General features: G+C 36.6%; 6 protein-coding genes and 1 pseudogene across 8 annotated transcripts; 2 read left to right on the forward strand and 5 right to left on the reverse strand.

Annotated features, from left to right (window-relative positions):
* Positions 1-55: 55 nt before the first annotated feature.
* On the reverse strand, positions 56-2,249 carry LOC17891454 (hydroxyacylglutathione hydrolase cytoplasmic). The gene is made up of 7 exons (XM_023786578.1): positions 2,132-2,249; positions 1,905-2,027; positions 1,235-1,396; positions 1,076-1,154; positions 709-822; positions 428-604; positions 56-328 (listed from the first exon to the last, which is right to left on the reverse strand). The coding sequence occupies exons 1-7, from the start codon at positions 2,176-2,178 to the stop codon at positions 254-256; spliced, it is 777 nt and encodes a 258-aa protein (XP_023642346.1). The 5' UTR covers positions 2,179-2,249; the 3' UTR covers positions 56-253.
* A 149-nt stretch (positions 2,250-2,398) lies between these two features.
* LOC17891177 (cytochrome b-c1 complex subunit 8) lies at positions 2,399-3,447 on the forward strand. Its single transcript, XM_023786579.1, has 2 exons — positions 2,399-2,665; positions 3,238-3,447. Exons 1-2 carry the CDS (start codon positions 2,496-2,498, stop codon positions 3,284-3,286), a joined length of 219 nt encoding a protein of 72 aa, XP_023642347.1. The 5' UTR covers positions 2,399-2,495; the 3' UTR covers positions 3,287-3,447.
* Positions 3,448-3,545: 98 nt separating this feature from the next.
* On the reverse strand, positions 3,546-8,840 carry LOC17892551 (cellulose synthase A catalytic subunit 3 [UDP-forming]). 2 transcript variants are annotated; one of them, XM_023786576.1, is made up of 15 exons: positions 8,646-8,840; positions 8,442-8,502; positions 8,100-8,298; positions 7,794-8,014; positions 7,593-7,695; positions 7,299-7,494; positions 6,903-7,169; positions 6,450-6,795; positions 6,232-6,369; positions 5,891-6,016; positions 5,596-5,808; positions 5,253-5,511; positions 4,892-5,094; positions 4,460-4,810; positions 3,546-4,329 (listed from the first exon to the last, which is right to left on the reverse strand). In XM_023786576.1, the coding sequence occupies exons 2-15, from the start codon at positions 8,466-8,468 to the stop codon at positions 3,745-3,747; spliced, it is 3,234 nt and encodes a 1,077-aa protein (XP_023642344.1). In that variant the 5' UTR covers positions 8,469-8,502; positions 8,646-8,840; the 3' UTR covers positions 3,546-3,744. The 2 variants fall into 2 exon arrangements, with proteins under 2 accessions (XP_023642344.1, XP_006296592.1); XM_006296530.2 differs by having other exon boundaries at positions 8,442-8,512.
* Positions 8,841-9,061: 221 nt separating this feature from the next.
* On the reverse strand, positions 9,062-10,348 carry LOC17891024 (methylesterase 17). Its single transcript, XM_006298138.2, has 4 exons — positions 10,047-10,348; positions 9,807-9,947; positions 9,594-9,728; positions 9,062-9,454 (listed from the first exon to the last, which is right to left on the reverse strand). Exons 1-4 carry the CDS (start codon positions 10,311-10,313, stop codon positions 9,164-9,166), a joined length of 834 nt encoding a protein of 277 aa, XP_006298200.2. The 5' UTR covers positions 10,314-10,348; the 3' UTR covers positions 9,062-9,163.
* Positions 10,349-13,400: 3,052 nt separating this feature from the next.
* On the forward strand, positions 13,401-15,070 carry LOC17893469 (protein NETWORKED 4B). The gene is made up of 3 exons (XM_006298028.2): positions 13,401-13,593; positions 13,740-13,837; positions 13,935-15,070. The coding sequence occupies exons 2-3, from the start codon at positions 13,741-13,743 to the stop codon at positions 14,843-14,845; spliced, it is 1,008 nt and encodes a 335-aa protein (XP_006298090.1). The 5' UTR covers positions 13,401-13,593; position 13,740; the 3' UTR covers positions 14,846-15,070.
* Positions 15,071-15,110: 40 nt separating this feature from the next.
* On the reverse strand, positions 15,111-17,033 carry LOC17893454 (mannan endo-1,4-beta-mannosidase 3). Of its 2 annotated transcripts, none has more exons than XM_023786504.1 (4): positions 16,793-17,033; positions 16,277-16,452; positions 15,815-16,149; positions 15,111-15,514 (listed from the first exon to the last, which is right to left on the reverse strand). In XM_023786504.1, exons 1-4 carry the CDS (start codon positions 17,031-17,033, stop codon positions 15,115-15,117), a joined length of 1,152 nt encoding a protein of 383 aa, XP_023642272.1. In that variant the 3' UTR covers positions 15,111-15,114. The 2 variants fall into 2 exon arrangements, with proteins under 2 accessions (XP_023642272.1, XP_023642271.1); XM_023786503.1 differs by having other exon boundaries at positions 16,277-16,471; positions 16,698-17,033.
* A 1,896-nt stretch (positions 17,034-18,929) lies between these two features.
* Positions 18,930-20,399, reverse strand: LOC17892396 (annotated as a pseudogene).
* Positions 20,400-21,483: the final 1,084 nt, after the last annotated feature.

Here is a 21,483-nt window from a genome sequence, read left to right on the forward strand (position 1 = left end):
AATCTATCTAACCAACTTAGTTTGATGATTTTCATTAATCTGAAAAGTCGAAACATTCAATGAAGACGACGGTGGGATCAAACAGTAACTTATCCACAACAAACTTAAAATTCAAAACAGTGTGGACGGCTTTTACAAATCGGTCTGATTTTGGTTTACCAAACATCACAAGTCCATACACCTTTTACAGTATCACTCAAGTGACGAACAACACACATAAAGCATATATATAGTCAAGAAGCTCCTCCATTTATTATCCCCTCCACTGATCTTTCTTGTTCCGGATTTCCCTTAGTGTGTCAATGGGGGACTTGCAACCGAGTTTCTCCTGGAAAATTAACCATTTTGATCCCAAGATGCGACAAGAGTAAATATCAATATCTAGTGATAACGATCAAAATGACAACAGAATAGAGTTACTAGTAACCTGTATCTCTGGCTTATCAGCGCGCATAAAGGGATTTGTTTCGAGCTCTTCCTCTAGTGTTGAAGGGATTGTGGGAAGATTTGCTTGGCGCTGTTGACGGGCCCATGATAACTTCTGCTGTATCTTCTCATTGTTTGGTTCCACAGTTAGAGCAAATTCCAAGTTCTTAACGGTGTACTGCAAATCATATAAAATTGGAATAGCGGGTTATTCGGTTTATAGGCATCCATTTTATGAGTTAAGAAATCAAAAGACATATTAAAGCTGCTGTATTTTTTTACCTCGTGGCCGCAGTAAACCTGTGTCGTTTTAGGTAATGCAGCCAGAGTTAAACACAACGACTGATGCATCTGTTCAGCTGTCCCTTCGAAAAACTTCCCGCAGCCAGCAACAAACTATATAGAGTCAAAGTAAACACATATATGGAATTAGTAACAGAGATTCATGATCTGGTAGAACATAAGGCAAAAATGTCGAGGATTTGTGTGTGTGTGTGACTAATGTGAAAGCCTTAATAGATTTGACAGCATGAGTTCTGACTTATTACTATATCCAATTAGACATAAAATTGCGATAAATATTTGTGGAGAACATATAACGTCAATGGTAGGGGAGAACAAGAGGATCCAGATTTATGTTACCACTTACAAGTGTATCTCCGGTGAATACGGCTGGGGTTTCTCCTTCTTTGCCAGTCACATGATAACTAATGTGACCCTTGGTGTGGCTGTAACAAGAGAAAATGACTGAGTCAATCAGATCAAACTTGAGATTATATGCATCTAAAGTCATGAAACAGGAACATACCACGGGGTGTGGAGCGCCAAAATGTTGACATCCTGACCCAAAGACACTTTGTCCCCATTATCAACCGCATCAGTGCATCCCTTCACCTTATCCAGAGAACCTCCATATACTTTGATCCCAGGGACCAACTGCTTTATCTTCTCGTTTCCACCAGCATGATCCCTTTCATCACATCAAGCCACCAATCAAAGAGTGAGTGTTAAACTGAAAGTGCCTAATAACCCCAGTTCATCCAATCCAAGGAAACCATGCATATGAAATAGTGAATACATAAATCATTCAGGTTCAACACATTAAATACTAATGAGCCTACTTCAAAAAGTACCCAAATTTCTGAATCTGAACGATCAAGAGCATCAGACTTAAATTTCAAAAAGTACCCAAATACTCATTCAAACGATCAAGAGCATCAGAACATAACTTGGTTAAGAAACACCACCACGCACGAAGATGACTACAGTAATCACTAGCTCAGTTGAAACTGATAGCAGAAAAAGCTACATATGGTGGGAAAACCCCTTAATTCGCCGGACATGTAATCATAAAACTGAGAGACTCAAGCAAATAAGAAACAGTTTTAGAGCTCTACTGATGTTGAATTGTTAATGAATCAAAATTTGACAAGTTACCGACTTCTGGAGAAATAGAGGGAAGTGGGTAAATTTCTTACCAATGATGATGTGTGGTGAGCACGAACTTGATTTTAACCTGGTGCTGCTCAGCTGATGCGATCAGCTTCTCCGGATCAACTGGATCCACAACCGCCGCGTCTCCGGTGGTCTCATCAATTATCCTGTTTTTTTTTCACCCATAGAAAAAACAAATTCAAAATTGATGATGAACCGACTCAGAGAAAGAAGAAACAAAAACTGAAGAAAGAGACGCGAAATAGCTCACAGATAAGAGTAGTTGTCTTGTAGACAAGGAACGTGGAAGATCTTCATCGTCTCCTTCGATCGATCGTCGTAATCCTCAACCGCCTGAACAAGACCAGCTAAATCACATTTATTGAATTATATCTCACTCTCTAGTCTCTACTAAACTACAGGAGTTATCAAACTCGGTTCACCAGAACCGGTTCGAACCAGATAAATTAAATTCGTAACTGTAAACCGAACCGAAATCGAATCGAAACGCACGCTTTTATTTTCTTTTTAGGTTATTATTATCAGAAATTTTTGGGGGAGATTCGTCGTCTCGCGTTACCGTGAATTGTTGTTGCCTTTGTTGGGATTGTTATCTGGGAAGAGAAGAAGAAGAAATGGGGAAGCAGCCGGTGAAATTGAAGGCGGTGGTTTACGCACTTTCGCCGTTTCAGCAGAAGATCATGACGGGTCTCTGGAAGGATCTACCGGAGAAGATCCACCACAAGGTCTCTGAGAATTGGATCAGCGCCACTCTTCTCGTTACTCCTGTCGTTGGAACCTACTGGTACTCTCCCTCTCCTTCTCTCTCTCTTATCAATCGATTGGAAAATGAATCTTTCGAGAGTGTTCCGATCTGGTGATTTTTCGTCAATTTGGTTAGCTTCGAGCTAATGTATCGCAAATGGATTTAGGGTTCGTCATTTGTGACGATGTACCCTTTTATGGGTTTGTTCTTCTTATATGAGGACATAGGAACAGAAGAGAGATGATAGAAAATAAGTTAGCTGGAGAAGAATATTAAGTATAACCTAGAACCACCATGGTGATATGGGTAACAACTCTTAGAGATTTCTCCATTGTGAGTGTAATTTTGAACACTGAGTGAAATGAAAGAGCTTCTCAGCTTGAAAAGTCTATCAGGTAACATTTAGTATTGAGAAATTGCATTTCAAGATGTTTAGGATTTTAATGGCGCTCTAGTCATTAGCCTATTTGTGGTTCCATTAAACCAATCGAGTTCTTACTAAGCTAGAAATTGCTTGATCTATCTGAACATTACTGGTTTCTAATATGAGAAGATTACTAAGTTTCTCGTCAATGTCTGTACTAAATCTTCAAACACACGAATGAATGCAGGTATGCTCAGTACTTCAAGGAACAAGAGAAGCTTGAGCACAGATTCTGAAGCATGAAGTCACTCTCCGTTCCTACAAGAACTCTATAGTTTGAATTTCACTCCTTTTGTTTTTATTTTGAAAACTCATGTGGGAATCGTCTGAGTCAGTTTTTCTGAACTCTATTGATAAATAAATGTTTTGGTTTTATGACAATGACTGTTGATGTTCATCTTTCTTGTTCTTGATATGGTATGGAATTGGATTGAAACGTATAATAATCTATTGAGAGGTCAAACGTAATCGCTGTGTATGTTCCCTCAAAACATCAACTACAAACACTAGGCTTGCGTTTTCATTTATAGAGACAATATTTCCATCACATTAGGACTTCTTTCTTTTTTCTTTTACTTTTACTTACATTGACATTGAAATTGACACAGTAACTCAGATAACAAACACACTGCAACACACCAAATAAGAAAACAGAGAGGATACCATTACCAATGTTCAAAAGTCAGAACGCTCATCAACAGTTGATTCCACATAACATCACATCTGGTCCGGTGACTCTAGATGTAAACGGATCAATCCTAACCCACAACAACGAGAAGATCGAAGCTAGGAGGACCGACCAAACCACAATTATGGTTGGAGTCCGGTTCTGTCGGCCCATCAAACCCTTGAGGAATGGGTATAAGTGAACAATCACCCAGAAGGCAAAGAAGAGCTTACCAAAGAGAGGTCCCCAAGACTGATAGCCACTATTGATAGCGTAAGAGACTCCTGCAACCACTCCTACAAGGTTTATAATGAGCAGCGTTGTCGGTGGGACTAAAAGTGTTGTCCATTTGATCAAGTACAGCTCGGCGGAGTCACCATCTTCATCTGAGGCTTTTGAGGTGACTGTGAAGTTGGTATCGATACCAGCGAGGACTTTGAGTAGACCTTGGAAGACTGCAAACAAGTGAGCTGATACACCACCGATAACCCAAAACTGCTCGTTTCTCCACCATTCGTCTATGCCCACACCGCTCCATCTCATTTCCAGTATACCCGTTGCAAAAATGGAGAGGAAGAGAGACAGAAACCAAATACTTGCCAAGTTACTTATCTACAAATAAGACAGTAATTGAAACATCAAACAGCATAACTTAGACCGTAGGTACTTTCGCCACTTCTCTCATCCGGTGAATATCTATGTAAGACAAACCTAACATTCAAGAGAGAGAGTGAGAGCAAACCTGAGGAATAATGAATTGGTTGGTGAAGAGACAAACGGCAGGCAATGTGCAATACATGAGGAGAGGAATGGAGGTGACTGGATATATGGTTGTGTTCACATATGCAAACCTCTCAAGAAATTTCAGCCTCCCTCCATAACCGTACCAGATTGGACAATGCCGACTGAAGAGAATCTCTACTGAGCCTAGAGCCCACCGGAGGACTTGGTTCAGTCGATCAGAAAGATTAATTGGAGCAGATCCTTTGAATGCAGGTCGTTTAGGCATACAGTAAATCGACCTCCAACCACGGGCATGCATTTTGAACCCGGTGAGAATATCTTCAGTAACAGAGCCATAGATCCATCCGATCTGAGCAACGTCAACAAAAAGTCAGAGATCAGAATGTAGACAGAGAACACACAAAAAAATATAATAGAACTGGGAAGATACCTCAGTTCCCCACTCTGTTTTGTCCTCATATCCACAGCTAATGACATGAATAGCTTCTTTCAGAAGGTTTTCTGGAGTTGCAGATGGAGGAACACCTCCATTTTCCATTAGGGTAGAAGCAACAAAAACAGCGGATTTTCCAAATCGCTGTTCCAGGCTCATTTGCGACATCAAGAGTGCCTTGTCATCGTCCAAACCAGCATCTGATTTTGCAAAATATTGAATGGTAACTGATTAATTTAGTTCATATATTCAAATGCATATTCACTCAGCATGTGTGTTAGATCAATGATGAAGTACCAAAGTCTCAAAATCAAAATGTTGATATAACAGATAAGACAGAAGGTGAAAACAGGCTTACCTTCAACTCCCTCTTCTATATTCTCGAGGTTGAACACAGGAATGGTTGAGTCCGTCTGCTTCTTAGATTTCTTTTTGTCAGTGTCTTTTTTAGATTTGGCATTCTTCTTTCTCACCCCACAAAGTCTAGAAATAAAATTTGCTTTCTTGTGTTTTGCTTTTACTGGCGGTTCATAACCATATAAAGCAGTTCTGTTGAAAACACACCCAGTTCCCACATATACAGGTCCTTGAATCCCATCTAAGCCTCTCAAGTTTATCTGAAGAGCATATTACAGAAAAGTCAGAGCAAACACTATAAAATGTATCGTAAAATAGACATAAATTAAGACAGCTCAACTTACATCGAAGAATACCGTATTACGGTTAGCATATCTATCGTTTTTATCAATACCATCAAATCTCTGTGGGAACTGGACATAACACACTTGTTTCCCAAGGTTTGGGTCCATCAGGAAGCACATAGCTTCTCTCAAGGCTTTGCTGTTATTAATGTAGTGATCACAATCAAGATTCAATAGGAAAGGTCCATTAGTAAGGACTGCTGAAACTCTAACCTGTTCAAGTGAAGAGAGTTTGCTCATTAGATGCGACAATAAACACAAAAGGAAATGGAAAATTCAATGATCAGAAACCTACAAGTGCATTCATAGCACCAGCCTTTTTGTGGTGCTGGAAACCCGGTCGCTTTTCTCTAGAAACATAGACCAAACGTGGGAGCTCGTTGCCCTCTGCGTCCAATCCACCATTTTGTCCTAAGAAAACCTGCACTCAACAAATGATATCTCAATGACAACCTTTACTCAAAAAGAGCTAGCTTTCAGAGAATGAGGGAAGAAAGTTACTACTAAACCAAGCAAACAGGAAAATGTTAGTAATAAGTGATGCCAGTGGAATCAACATTTAGAGGCAAACAATGAACTGAAGAAGTAAAAAAATAAAAGCAAAGTCCCAGTCCCAAAATTCCTATTCTCCCTCACCTGGATCATTCCTGGATGGTCCCTAGTGTTGTTTCCAGGCCATGGTGTACCATCTTTCGTAACCCACCCTTCTTCAGGAACTTTCTGGGCCTTGGAAACAAGTGCATTTATTCGGATCTTAAATTCCTCATACTCCCTCTGCCAGAAACAGAACATATAGTTATAGCATGGCAAAAAAACAAGTAGGGGTGTTTGGAACGACTAGACTGTAAACTTACCTTCATAGCTCTGCGATCTTTGACAAATGATGGATGAACTTTATCCTTCAGGAAATCAATTTTCTGAGAAAAGTACCATTCTGGTGCTCGAGGCTCAATACTATATCTCTTGCAGAAAGGTACCCATTTTCGTGCAAACTCAGATGTTTCTGCTAGTGATTCAAATGATAACATAGCAGCACCATCATCAGAAACATAACAAGACACCTTATCCACCGGGTAATCAACCGCCATAATAGAGAGTACTGTATTGGCTGTCACCAGAGGGGGCTCCTTCAATGGGTCAACAGTACTCACAAAAACGTCCACTGCAGCTAACTGTGATGGTTCGCCTTCGCGTTCGTATCTGTAATGAAGTAACGGATTAGGAGATATCCCCACCACTATAACATAAAAGACAAAAGGCAGCTACTATTTGAATAACAGCATCAGAAACAGAGAAAGAGAGCAGACCTTAAAGATAGCCTATCAAGGTAAGTTTCCCGGTTAATAGGATACCACTTGGGGAACTGATCTAAAATCCATGAAATGGCGAACCAGATCTCACATATCACTGATACCAGCCATATACCAAATGCATTTGGCACTGGATTTGTGATACGATAATGTAAGAAGAGACAAAGGATTACGAGCCGCAGCATTATAACCATTCTGTAGGGATTTATACGTGATGATGGCACAGATACTTTCCTAGAAAGAGGTTGTCGTGCTTCATCATTCCTGCATGATTGGGAAGAAGAAAACAAAAAAGATCATTACATCACTTATTTTGGAAAGAGAAGAAAACACAGGACATCACTCAACACAGAATATCATCAAGGACTAACGAGATAACAAAACAGTACTCACAGCAAAGCCTCGTCAACAAAGACATCAGTACTGGCATCAATATCCCCTAAACCCCTTTCAGAAGCAGCTTGAGTGCTCACAGGACCAGATTTGTTCTCCTGCTTCATTTTCCAGCCATCAACCCTCTCCTTCCAGGCTACATTGCCTAAGCCTATGGAGCCAAAATCCCTAGCAGGATCAACAATCCTTCTGTTTGCTGCAAGACAATACACAACAGGGTTTAGTGCTGATATAATTGAGAATCCTTGGTATGCATATGATGGTCAGGTAGTAAAAAAAAAAGAAGGTAACTACGTGATTGACTGATATCTGAAGAGTAAGGAAGCTGCTTTCCACCAGCATTAGTAGAAGATACAGACAGTCGTTCAGGTGAAGCAGCAGAAAACTCTCCAGAAACCTATCAAAGAGCATGAGACAAAGTCAGATCCCAACATTCACAAGGTGACCAAGCTTGATGTGAAACGCCACAGAGATGGAGAAACCAAAATGTCTTACCTCTTGTCTACTAGTAAGACGAGGAATAAGATTGTGAGAGACCTCTTTGTCATACTCAGAGTCTTCAATCTCCTTCTCTTTCCCACGAGTAAGACGCCATCCAAGCATCCGCTCTGATATTATATCCTTCTGTGGCTTTTCTGTATAGCTAAACTCACCAGCACCTTCATCAGCAGCATCAAAGCCATCACCATCTTTATCACCGGGAATAACAGGACTACCTAACCACAGAAATAGATACCTTAACAAAGATATCAACTCATAAATCACAATGACAAAAAGTTAACTCATAAAACCAAAATGTACCTTTGAGTCTCTTATATCTGGTCTTGCATTGAGGACAAGACTGGTTTCCATCTTTCCTTTCATACTCGTAACAAGGTCTACAAACTGGGAATGAACAAAAAGCACACGCCACAAAGGGTTCTCCATCCACAGTCTTCCCAAAATTGTCGCTACAGATCCCACAAATCAGCTCACCAGCGTTACTACCCATCAGCTTCCCCTACAAATATCGTAGAATCAAAGACAGCTAAACCCAATTAGGAAACCAAACGATTTCTGCAACAAGTTAACCACAGTAGAAATCAATGTCTCCATATATAAAGATATAAAAGATGAAGAGACGAAACAAAAAAAGACAGATACCGCCGTTTCTCCTTCTGGTTCCATCATAATTTACTTTCTTCTTTCCACTGAAGCGTCAGAACTGTTCAAATCTTCCCGGGAAAACAAAACAAAACAAAACACAAAATCATAATTTGGTCGGATTTTGTTGACTGTTGTTAGCTCATCAAAATTGTCGGCGACGAGAAAACCCGAATTGTAGAAAAAAATAGAGTAACAATTTACCATGAAGATGCGGAAAAATCGAGAAATTTGAAAATAGAGAGATAAGAGTGGTTTCGTCTTCGTAATGTAAGAAGACTGAAGACTCACACTCTCTCCCTCTTCTCTCTCTCAGTGGATCATCAAACTCTTCTTCTTCTCCAGAGAGATTTATGGAGGAAGGCTACACTAAAATCTCCCACACCGACACCTAATCACACTTGTCTTTCCCAATTACACACTCTATTTCTTCTTTTTCTCCATCTTTCATTTCAACACGATTAGCCAAAATTTAATTCGGGTTTAACGTAAACCGGTTTCATTCCAAAGTAAATACTTTCATTAATTGAGTTTTATGACGCACGACAAAAAAAAATTAAACCCAACAATTATTTTCCTTTTTTCAAAATCATTAATTTTTAAAAATGTCATAACTGGAAGAAAAAAAAAACAAATAACGCTCGCAGCTCGCTCTAGTATTGATTAAAAATAACCGGTTATTAAACAAAACAGAATCCCTTAAACAATTCTTAATTTTGGTTTTAGATAGAACCGACGGAAACGGCAGCTTTGATGAGTAAACCGAAGAGAACAAAAGGGTTAGAGAAGAAAGGAGAATGGTCGCTGTCCAATTCGTAAGCTTGAGTCGGAGGCCACCGTCTTATCATCGCCTCTTGCTGCTCCGGTTTCATAACCCGGTCATGTATCGTCTTTATGTACACGCGCGGCACCTTCACCTTATCCTCTTCTTCTTCTTCTTCTTCTTCCAGTTTTGCTGTCGTTAACGCCATAATTGGTGCTGGTCTCATCATTAGTGCAGCCAATGAACATTCCTTTACACAAACAACAACAACAACAACGACCATAAAACATAAGGACAACAAATTTTGGACATATGTTGGGAACAAACACAAATACACAAAGATTATCGGATCTTTAAGCTTTCTATATGAAATGAAACAGTAGAGAAACCTGTTGGGGACTCATGTGGTAAAGGAGTTTCCGTCGGAATTCAGGTTTTATAATAGCACTGGTTGGAGGATTCTCAGGTCCTAAACCGAAACCGAGCTCGTAGACATCACCATGTTCTGATAGATCAGGCACTCCCTGCAACAATGTCAAAGAAACATAACGTCACACACAAGTTAACTTGGTTTTTCAAGAAATTTTATTGTATCTCTTTACATCTTTCATATCTTCATCGGTCCGGAAACCGTATTTGAGCATTGAAGCACCAATATAGACAGCAAGAGAAATTTTCTTAGGGAATCTCTGTATCGCGCTTGTCACGCTAAGCCCTCCTGCACTGTGACCCACAAGTATCACCTGACAAAAAAAAAAAAAACCAGAACAGAGAAAAAACAGAGTGAGTTTGCTTCAGATTCAAGAATCAATACAGTAGAGTTCTGAATTATGTTTTATTACCTGTTCGTGTTCGGAGGAAGAGGAGAGGAAGTCGATGAGAGGTTGGTTATACTGGTCGAAGGAAGTGAGAGAATCGGCTGATGAGGAATCGATGCCGGAGGATTTGAGGTCGATGCAAGTGACGTCGAAGCCAGAGACTTCCATGAGACACTTGATCTTGTACCAGCACCATGATCCTAAGCTCATGCCATGTATTAGCACAAAGTGTGGTGGTTTACTTCTTGGTTTGAGTTCGAGGGTTTCTTCTTGATGATTCTCATCCGCCATTTGGAGTTTCGCCGGAGGTTTTATGGGTGTTCCTATTACTTCCACAGAGTGATCTGCGTGTCTTGTCACTTTTGTCAAGCTCATATATAATTAGTGAAAATAATATTTTGCATCTTTCTCAGTTGGGTAATTTTCTTATAATATATAAATATAATAATGAATAATTGTGTACTATTAAGAAATGACCAGTATACATACCCTAGACAGAAATTTTTAGTAAGGAATAGAGAATCTGCAGGATTTTTTTCCTTGTTTATATAACTTTTAAGCTTAACAAATCCAGATTTTGTCCAAAATCAGTCCGAGCTGATAAGTTCAAAAAATTAATTTAGTCAAACTGCATACAAATAGAAATAAATCAAATTAAATAGTAATTTGTTAAAAAGATATTCCAGAAAAAGAACCAATTTTTTTAGCAAAAGAATAAACTTTATTACCATCACCATGTAATAGACATTGGTTCTTTGAACAATGCTAGTTTTTTTTTCCCATGTAAACACTTCTTTTTGCAAAATTCTGAACTTGACGCAGCTTTTAGTCGTGTGTTGTGATCAAATTTTAATCTTAAATTAGGGGTTTGTTAGGAGAATTAAAAGAGAAAGAAAATTGAAGGGTTTTTTTTTTCTTTTCTAAGGGAAATAATATGGTTTCGGTGTGTGGATCCGACATTTGTATATTGGTCACTTGGGGGGCTTATTGCATATTCTTATAGTTGGGGTAGTCAATATGAGTAATAAGTGTGTATTCTGACTATATTCTTATCAATGGGTACTACATTATTTACGTTTCATCCGCACTGATTACGTTTCTATCCTCTTAAGTCTACACAATTTATGACTAATGACGTGCCATTTATTTAATATTAATATGTTCAGAATTATATTCGACGTTTACGGTTACCAGAAGGTGATGACTGATGAGAGGATATCAAGATTCTCAATCCATTTGATAGCCGGGTTTAATTAGAATGTAATAAAGAAAATAACTAAATATTACTAATAGTCAACGTGATTATAAAATGTTTACATAGATTAAGGTATGTCACGTGTGTTATCAAAGACCCGTGCTATGATTTTGTTTTGTTATTTGATTAAAGTCTATATAGTCTATATATATCCGATAGCTTAATTTATTACTATCTAGGGCGGGCGTGACAGTAGACAGTAGTCGTAGTGTTCAGGTCAGTTTTTGTAACGCAACTACGCAAGAAGATGGGAAAATAAATTGCATTGACCAATTCTAGCTAATGCTCAAAGATAATATTGGCCAAAATCAGCTCTTCAGTTCTCTTTGTTTAGAATTTGAATGTTAATTAAAGTGAATGCAACGCTAAAAAGTAAGGTAATTGGCTAAAGAACATAAAGATGTGTCATTAAAGTTTAAAAGTATGCAAGTGTAGAACCATGAAATTTAAAATGGAAAGAGTTGTGACTTTTTGTGCTAGCTGTATTCTCTTTTATGTAATCTTCAAAGTCATATTATTTTGCTGTTTAAAATAGAGAATGATGCTAGGCTAGTATAAAAGCAAATAATGAAACACTGATTGAAAATGTATTTTTTTTAGAATAAAGGAGAAAGTGTCGCAAACAAAGATGAAGATATCTCTCCTCCTCCTCCTACTTTTCAGTGGGTATCGAGAAAGCGTCTTTCTTACTATTTTCTCTTTTGTTTTGCCCACATCTTCTTCCCTAATTCTCGGTTTATTTTGTAACTCAGCTTATTTTCAAGTTTTCTTTTCGGTGCGATAGACAAACGAACGTGTAAATGAAAGTGACATATACTACAAAATTTGGATTAATTCGTGTTGTTATTTTCTAGTATGCACAAATATTCCATATGCTTGAGGGGTTTTCTACACATGCTTTTCTTTTTTATTTCCTTTCCCTCTAGCCATTATTAAAGTTCTAAAGTATAAACATGTAGTGTTTAAAAGTCGGGAGAAACATCCAAAAGAAAGCCAAAAACGAAAAAAGAAAGAAAAGACTAGAGACAACAAATCCAAGAAAAAAAAAACTTCTAAAAAAAATATAAGTATGTCATATTATAGATAACATTCTCAACATCCATCAAATGTTCACAATTTTTTGTGAAGTGATGATTGTATATGATCTCAAGCTATTCGTTCCGTCGACGAACCTATATCCTGATCTCATTCCACAAAAGCTAGCTTTTATATATGAAAAGGAAGAAAGAAAAAGATGCAATAAGTGGAAGAGATGACATACATGAAATGGTCAGACGAGAGACATGTGCCGAAAGGAAAGTCTTTTCGCCATTTGTCAGTGTCTTTGTGGACAAATCGAATCAGATTCATATATGTAATTTTTTTCATTCATTAATTTGGTGTAATTTTTTTCATTCATTATAGGTTTCTTTCATTTCATTAATTTTTTGCCATTGTATACTAATTTGCTTCAGTCATATTGTTCGTTTTTGTTTGGAATCATCAAAACGTACTTCTTTAACAAATTGTATCATATAGTTAGAACAAAGTTAAATTGTTTTTTTCTATCGAGCTAGTTCCTTAGGTTTGAGACCAGACACCTCAAACTAGATGATACATACTATGCAATATGCATGCATGGATTCATATTTTTATCAAACTAATTATCACTCGAAACCTATCATTTTTACTCTCTTGACCATGCAAAAGCAAATGATTATACTGAATGCCTGAATATATACTATATCAACAGCTGGTATAAATCGAACTAATTTGGCTAATCGATACAGTACGTAATAATGGCATGTGAGATTGTGTGAGGCGGAAAAAGAAATATGCCATGCGTATTGGGAATAGTACTTCTAGTAGTAAGCTTAACTAGTAGTAGTAGTGGAGGCTATCCCATTTCCCTTTGTCTGAACTGAAAAGTTCTTTTCTTTATAACTGTTCAATCATTGTTGATTCTCTATTATCATTGAACAGTTTTTTTTTCATATAATAATCATGAAAATGCTTACTAATATTTAAATAGACAATGCATTTTTTCAAGTAAAGTAGCAAAAGAAAATTTGAAGTGATATTGGGAAATGCGTGGTTGCCAAAGTGCATTATCCATCCCATTCTCTCTCTCATTTTTTTTTTTTTTTTTGTGTTTTTAGGTTTTACAATTTTCGAAATTTTGAATCGTAATAGAAGCGCCATTTTCTCGTATCCCTAATTTCAAAATCCTCTTCAGTAGCTACTACTACTGTTCAGTTTTCCCCTGTAAAGCTCCTCCTCTAATCGACAAAATCTGAGTTTCCTGTTTCCTCTTCCCTACAAAATCAAGTTTCTCAGGTCAGTAATAATCTATTATCCTCTGTCTCTCTTGGTAATCCGAGTATTCTCGGGGATGAGATCATTCGATTTGTTTGGATTAGGGTTTTTCTAATTCTATTCGTCTGAGTTTTGCTTTTGGTTCTTCTTCTGTAATCATATGTTAGGATGGATTTTAGTTTTAACACAGCAACAGAATCGGACAAGGTCGACTCAGCCTTGTGGCCGCATAATTCTAAGTCATTAATAGCAGATATCTTAACAGGTAACCAGATCCGTTCTGTTCTGTTCACATATGAGTTTCGTTATTTTCTGTTCAAACGCAACACTCAACAGCTTACATGTTGTATTTGCATCCGCAGAGATTGATCAGAATGTTCAAAAAATGCTGATATTGATTAAAGATGGTGAAACCGAGTCAACGGAGAAGTTTCTTTGCTTATATCAATCTCTTGGTGAGACTTACAACGATTTGAACCAGGAGCTCCTCAATGGTCTTCTCAATGTTGATTTTAACGTGCCATCTTCAGACCACAACAACGCCTCTTCTCTTGCAGCAACTCCACTGAGCTCCTTTAAGTCAGGAGGAGCCTCTCTTAAGAACCAACTGGTCTCACCTGGTAGCGAGATGCTGCAGAGCTTGAAAGGAGATGGTGATGTTGAGAAGAACCACTCTGCATTTTTGCTTGCTGATATGTTTTGGGCCGAGCTTGAAACTGCAAGGAGAGAGTTAGAAGCAAGGAACATCGACATTGAGACTGAGAAAAAGCATGTGCTTGACTTAGAAAGTAAGCTTTCAGAATCGTGTTCCAAGATTAAGAATTTAGAAAGCGAGCTTGACGATATTAAAGGGTGTTTAGGTGTATCAGAAACCGAGGTTTCAAAGCTGTGGGAAATGTTAAATGAATGCAAGACCGAGAAAGAGAAACTGCAGGCCGGTGACGCTGCTGACTTGTTAGATAGCCTAAGAGCAGAGTTGAAATCAAGGGAAGACCAGATTGAGCAAATGGAGGAGTATTTGAACCAGGTGTGTCTTAAAGAGACTGAGATTACGTCTGAATCAGGAACCAACAAGAATGTTGTGGAAGAACTGAGAGCTAGAGTTGCAGTGCTGGAGAAACAAGTGGAGTCTCAGAGAAATGTGATAACAGAACGAGAGGAAGAAAAAAGAGAGGCTATAAGACAGCTCTGTTTCTCCCTTGATCATTACATGAGCAGATATTCAGAGCTTATAAGATCACTTTCAGACAACAACAAAGGTATACCTTGTTAAATAACTTGTAGTAGAGATTATGTGCTTTTGAGTGATGCAAACTAATATCTGACTTCATCTCATAATCAGAACTAGTGCAGATCTAAACACATGTTGCATTATCTTCTTCTTCATGTTTTTTTCATTGAAAGAGTTTTATAATGCTGAGATAGAACTTTAAGATATCATTTCAGTGATTGTATATAACTTAATTTCTTATCTTTTAATATTAAATCGTTAACAGTAGCAAGTGTATTAATGCTACATATATATTACAGAAAGACGTACCCCTATTTAAACTTTAATTTTTGATTTCGCGACTTTAACCTTTCTTTTCGAAAAAGCAAACTCAACTTCCGTGAATCCTCACTTATAATATTAACCGTCGACGAGTTGTCACTAAGTACAATGGCGAGCGAATCTTTAAAGTTGTCCATGCCGTCACTAATCAGGTGCCAAAACCATGCTCCCGTGGCTGCACCGCCTTTTTGCGCAGACTCGTAGACGGTGTCATACGTTGCCTTGAACACGGTGTCTCTCTGATCCTGCGTGTAGCCTGGTGTGTTTGTTGGTTTCCCGAATTCTCCTATGATTAGAGGTTTTCTAAGAACGTTCTGCGCATCTTCGATGTGTGCTTCCAGCCATTTTCTTAAGAAGTCCAGTCGAGATTTCTCATCCAAGTTTGGGAACCTGCAAAATCAAAAAAGTTGGGAAATGGTACTTAGCTAGATGAGATGAAGTATGATACTAGGAAGATGAAATATAAACCTCTAAACATTAAATTTTGATAATATAAGATGGTAGTAATTTGGTAAAACAAAGTTAAAACTCTAAATTTGTAAACTAAGCTACATATGTTTTTTTTTTTTGTATTAGCTAATGTGTTAACTAATGCTCTAAGGAAAAAACACAATCAAGAAACATCAATATTTCTTTGTTAGTCTAAATGGATGTATAAAAATTTTGTATAATATTGGCATTATAACTTACCATAAGTCAGGGTAAGAGTGAATCGATGCAAAATCAATGGCATCGATATTGTGATTAGCAATGAAATCAGTTCCAAGAACGTTGGCTGCATCCGGATTTAGAGTTGCCTTTCTTTGAGGAGAAGAGTCACCATAGAAGCCTTCAAGACCAGTGGAGAGGAGATGATTTGAATCAACTGATTTCACATAAGGAGCCATTTCCTCAATCCAAGCCATAAGGGTTTTTCCACTTGGATCTGCTCTGCATTGTGGCTCGTTAATAAGCTCCCAACCCATAATGGTTGGTTCATCTTTGTACGCAACTTTGGTGATTGTATTCAATCTGTTCACCATAGTCTACATCAAGAAAGAAAATCAAAGAGATCAAAGGTTATATAATTCAAAGGTTTAACTCTAAAATACTCAGTAAGATTCAAGAAGATATAAAGGTTGAGTTATATATGTATATATATAGTATTTGTACCATGACGTGGTTCTTGTAGTACTGTTTAACAAGAGGGTTTGTGTAGAAATCGTCATCTGAAGATACGTTTTGGCCACTAGTTTTAGCCCAATCCACGTATTGTTTCCTCCCTCCGAAGTCAGAATAATTATTCACAAACGTGATTATCATTTTTAATCCGAGTCTTTTTGCTTCGGCTATCACAAAATCCAAACCCTTTTTACATCACGAAAAATTTATGACAAATTAATTAACAATTTTTTTAAAAAAAATCCACTCTTTGAACAATTAACAAGATTTCGTAATATTTGCTTTGAATATCAAATCTTGATGACATAAAGAGTGAGTTAATTAGGAAAGCTACTAGGCTATGTATATGGAAATAAGTTATTTTTGAATAAATCTCTCGATATTGATTACTCTATATAAAAGATCTACTTACCTGAAACGATTTCTCATCGTATGTACCAGGGGCAGTCTGGAGACCGCGGTATATGGCACCATCTCGGAACCCCCATGTACGGGCGATGGCCAAACCGTGACTTGTAGCATTTTGAAACGCATAAGTGATCTTAAACCTTGCGGTAGGATCAGTGGCTTCGTACGTGAGCCAGTAGGCATTGAAGCCATTAGCGTAAAATGGTTTCCCATTGAGAATAAATTGGACGCCTTTCCTACCCACGAACCCATCACTCGAAGCAGCTTCTACTCCTCCTAGATCGGTATGGTTTTGTGCGATCACAATCGCTAAAAACACTACAAAACTCAAATACTTCATATTCTTTTTTTTTATCTTTCTTGTTTTATTTTTGTGCTATATTGTTTTCAATGTGTATAGAGTTATATATAGAGGAAATATGTGCTTTCTTCCAATTACGATGCATGAACATTCACTAATTCATGGATTTACTTATTTACACGTACACAACCATAGTACATAAGAAAAAAACAATTATTATTAATTAATTACATACATTAATCAGAATAATAACAACTGTTAGTACTTAGTACTATATACACATAATATAAGAACATGCACATTACAATTTTGTATAGCTAAAGAATATCACCTTGTGGTTCAATTAATATTAACAATAAAGGGTATTTTGTAATCTTTACTTACAAAAATGTTTATTGACTTACTTTCATTGTAGTCAACATGTTGATTATCTTCCTAATCAATATTGGCTGACCATTCTGATTCTTGTAATCATCTTCTTTGTTTTTTTTTTCCCTTGATACCACTTTAATCTCAAAATTCAGTGGTCGTGCATTCCAATTATGCTGATTTAGTGTAAGTTTTTAGATGACAAAATATATTAGTATTCTATTTAATTTTAAATTAAAATATCTTACCAATTTTAATGCTGCATTTCGTACTATATAGTAAGAAGAACCATATATATTTCTGTTAGCATCCCAAAATTTTAATCGTTTAATATTTTCTTAAATAAAGATTAAAAATATCTTATAATAAAAATATAAACACAGAATTATAAGTTTTAGACATTTAACGTTTAAACGTTAGATGCAAAGTCTAAAGCAAGCACATACTAATACTAAACACAATGTGTGAAGCCAGCACAAAGATAACGGATAACAACAGTACACGAAAACATATACGAAGCTAAATGCAATATTAGAAAGAAAAAAAAAACACGAATGCACAAATGTTGTCTTAAACGCAAACACATTTCAAATGTTATTCTTAACTCTGATCTGATGCATACGCAGAAAAACAAAAAATACAAAACGACAACAACTTTAGATAATAGCGCAGAATGTAAAAGCTGAACGGATAACAAAAATACAAAAGTGAAAAAATAATATTTTTTTAAAACTAAACAAAAACGCTAAATGCAAACATGAAACATGTAATCTATTATATGTATTTTTTGTTTCCCCCGATCAAAAACCACAAACGCAAAACGTAAAACTAACGCAAATCAAATACGCTGTAGAAAGACAAGTTTGGAAGTGGTTAGAATTTTAAGATTGTTTATACGTTTTTTCATTTTTCGTGAACTGGATGATTGTTTATACGTCAACATTAACAAATCTGAAAAATGAGTTTTCCATTTGTAAAAATTATAAACGTGGAGCTATAAGCTATAGCAGTACCACCTCAAAATGATTTTTATGCACCACTTATACGAGAACGCTACTTAATTATAGTGAGACCCTATATTAATGCTACTGCCAAGTATCAAGTAGAGAATGACGCAGTACGCCTCCATAGAATTAGGAAGGTTGCGGAAGTTGCCACTGAATGTTATCAAGTATCTTTACGGAAACGGAAGTATGCCTATGTTAAGTAATATCTTATAGCTAAACACACAATTAGAGAGCTAATCAAACACATGTAATATATGTTGCAGCAATTCTTCTTCTTATTAAGTATTAACTTTAGAGTTGCAATCTATGACTATGCTGAGAGAAAAGTTAGATATCATTTTGGTATACTTTTATCATTTATTTATTGTTTCGTAAATATATGAATTATTACATAAATATATACCCTATTTTAATAGTTTAGTTTTTGATTTTGCGGCTGAACTTTACTTTCGCATTAATTAAACCCAACTTTCGTGTCGCCTCACTTATAATATTAACCGTCGACGAACTGTTACTAAGTAAAATGCCCGAAGGATCTTTAGAATTGCTCATGTCATCGCTAATAAGGTCCCAAAATAATGCTCCTCCGCCCGAACCGCCTCTTTGCGCAGACGCGTAAATGATCTTGTAGGTTAAGGTGAAGATGGCATCTCTCTTAGCCAGAGTGTAGCCTCGTACATTCGTTCCTATCCCGAATTCTCCTAGAATTAGAGGTTTTTGAAGAATGTTATGTGCATCTTCGATGTGGCCTTCGACCCATTTTCTTAAGAAGTGCATTCTTGTTTTCTGATTCAACTTTTGAAACCTGCGCAAATCCCAAAAATAGCTTGAAATAGTACTCGATTTGTAAACCCTAATAACAATTTTTTAATATCATAGCAAACCCTGGTAATAGTTTCTGAAATATTTATTTTCTAAATGAACGTGTATGTGAGTTTATCATTAAATATATGGGTAATGTAGCATACCACAAGTCAGGGGCACAGTGAATCGATGCGAAATCAATGGCATCAATATTGTGATTAGCTATGAAATCAGCTCCAACTACGTTGGCTGCAGGCGGATTTAGAGAAGTCTTTCTTTGAGGAGACGAGTCACCATAGAAACCTTCATGACCAGTAGTGAGGAGATGATTTGGATCAACTGATTTTACATAAGGAGCCATCTCATTAATCCAAGCCATAAGGGTTTTTCCACTTCGATCTGATTTGCATTGAGGCTCGTTCATAAGCTCCCAACCCATAATGGTTGGTTCATCTTTGTATGCAACTTTAGTAAATGTATTTACTCTGTTCACCATAGTCTACAATTAGAGAGGAAAATACCATTGGTTATTATAAATTAGGTCTAAAATATATCTCTGTAATGAAATTTTTGAAAAGATTAAAGAGGATATACATTTTGATTGATTTGTAGTTTATTTTTTACCTTGACGTGGTTCTTGTAGAACTGTTTGGTAAGTGAGTTTGTGTAGAAGTCGTCATCGGAAGATACCTTTTCGCCTTTGCTTTTAGCCCAATCAACGTATTGTTTCTTCCCTCCGTAGTCAGACCAGTTATTCACAAAGGTGATTATCATTTTTAGACCGACTCTTTTCGCTTCGGATATCACAAAATCTAAACCCTATCAACCACGAAGACGAAAAAATTAACAAATATTTGGGTTGAAAATTAAAGGCTTCACACGTAAGACATACCTGAAACGTGTTTTCATCGTAGAAACCGGGTGCAGTTTGAAGAGCGCGGTATGAGGCACCATCGTTGAACCCCCAGGTGCGGGCGATGGTCAAACCGTGCCTAATCGCGTTTTCACACGCATGAGTGATCTTATATCTTGCGGTAGGATCAGTGGCTTCGTACGTGAGCCAGTAGGCATTGAAGCCATCAGCGTAAAATGGTTTCCCATTGAGAATAAACTGGACGCCTTTCCTACTCACGAACCCTTCACTCGACGTAGCTTCTACTCCTAGATCCCTATGGTATTGTGAGATCACAGTCGCTAAAAATACTAAAAAACGCAAATACTTCATATTCTTTTCTACTTTTTTTTCTTGTTTTGTTTTTGACTATTGTTTTCAATGTGTTATAGAGTTATATATAGAGGGCATATGTGTTTTCTTCCAGTTACAATGCATGAACATTCACTAATTCGTGGATTTTAATTACATGTGACAACCGTAATATATAAGAAAAACAATTATTATATAATTACGTACATACATTTATCAAAATAATAACAATTATTATTATTACTACATACAAATAATATAAGAACATATTACAATTTTGTATTGAGATAATATAAACTGGTCATTGACTAACTTTCATTGTGGTCATTGGTCAACATGTTGATTATCTTCCTAATCGATATTGGCTGACCATTCTGATTCTTGTAATCTTTTTTTTGACCCTTGATTCCACTTTAGTTTCAAAACTCAGTCGCTCATTCCAATTATGCTTGTCAAGTGTAAATTGTTAAAAATGAAAAATATTCGTATTCTATATTAAAAATAACTTAAAGTAAATATATAAACACGGAATTATTAGTTTTAGACATTTAAATTTAAACGTTAGATGGAAAGTCTAAAGCAAGCACATCCTATACTAAACACAATTTGTGAAGCCAACACAAAGATATTACTACATAACAACAACAGTAAACGAAAACAAAGACAAAGCTGCCGATACTGAAGAAAAAAAAACACGAATGCGCAATGTTTTTTTTTTTTTTTTTTTAAATGAATGCACAATGTTATCTTAAACGCAAACACATTCAGATGTTATCTTAACTCTGATGCATACACAAAAAAAAAAAAAAAAAAAAAAAAAGAAGCAAAACGACAACTTTATGTAATAGCGCAAAATGTAAAAACTGAACGAATAAGACAAATACAGATAAGTTTAGTATAGATGTTACTAGTCTACTAGAGATAAGTGTCAGACAAAAGTAAACAATATTTCTAAAACTAAACACAAACGCTAAGTGCGAAACATATGTATTTTTGTTTCCCCCAACCAAAACCACAAACGCAAAACGGAAAACGCAAATGAAATACGCTCTAGAATAATTATATAGCCAATCAACTTGTTAAATGGAAATGCCATGAATCTTTA

The sequence above is a fragment of the Capsella rubella genome, unplaced genomic scaffold (genome assembly GCF_000375325.1).
Source record: "Capsella rubella cultivar Monte Gargano unplaced genomic scaffold, Caprub1_0 scaffold_3, whole genome shotgun sequence".
Classification (NCBI taxonomy): domain Eukaryota; kingdom Viridiplantae; phylum Streptophyta; class Magnoliopsida; order Brassicales; family Brassicaceae; genus Capsella; species Capsella rubella.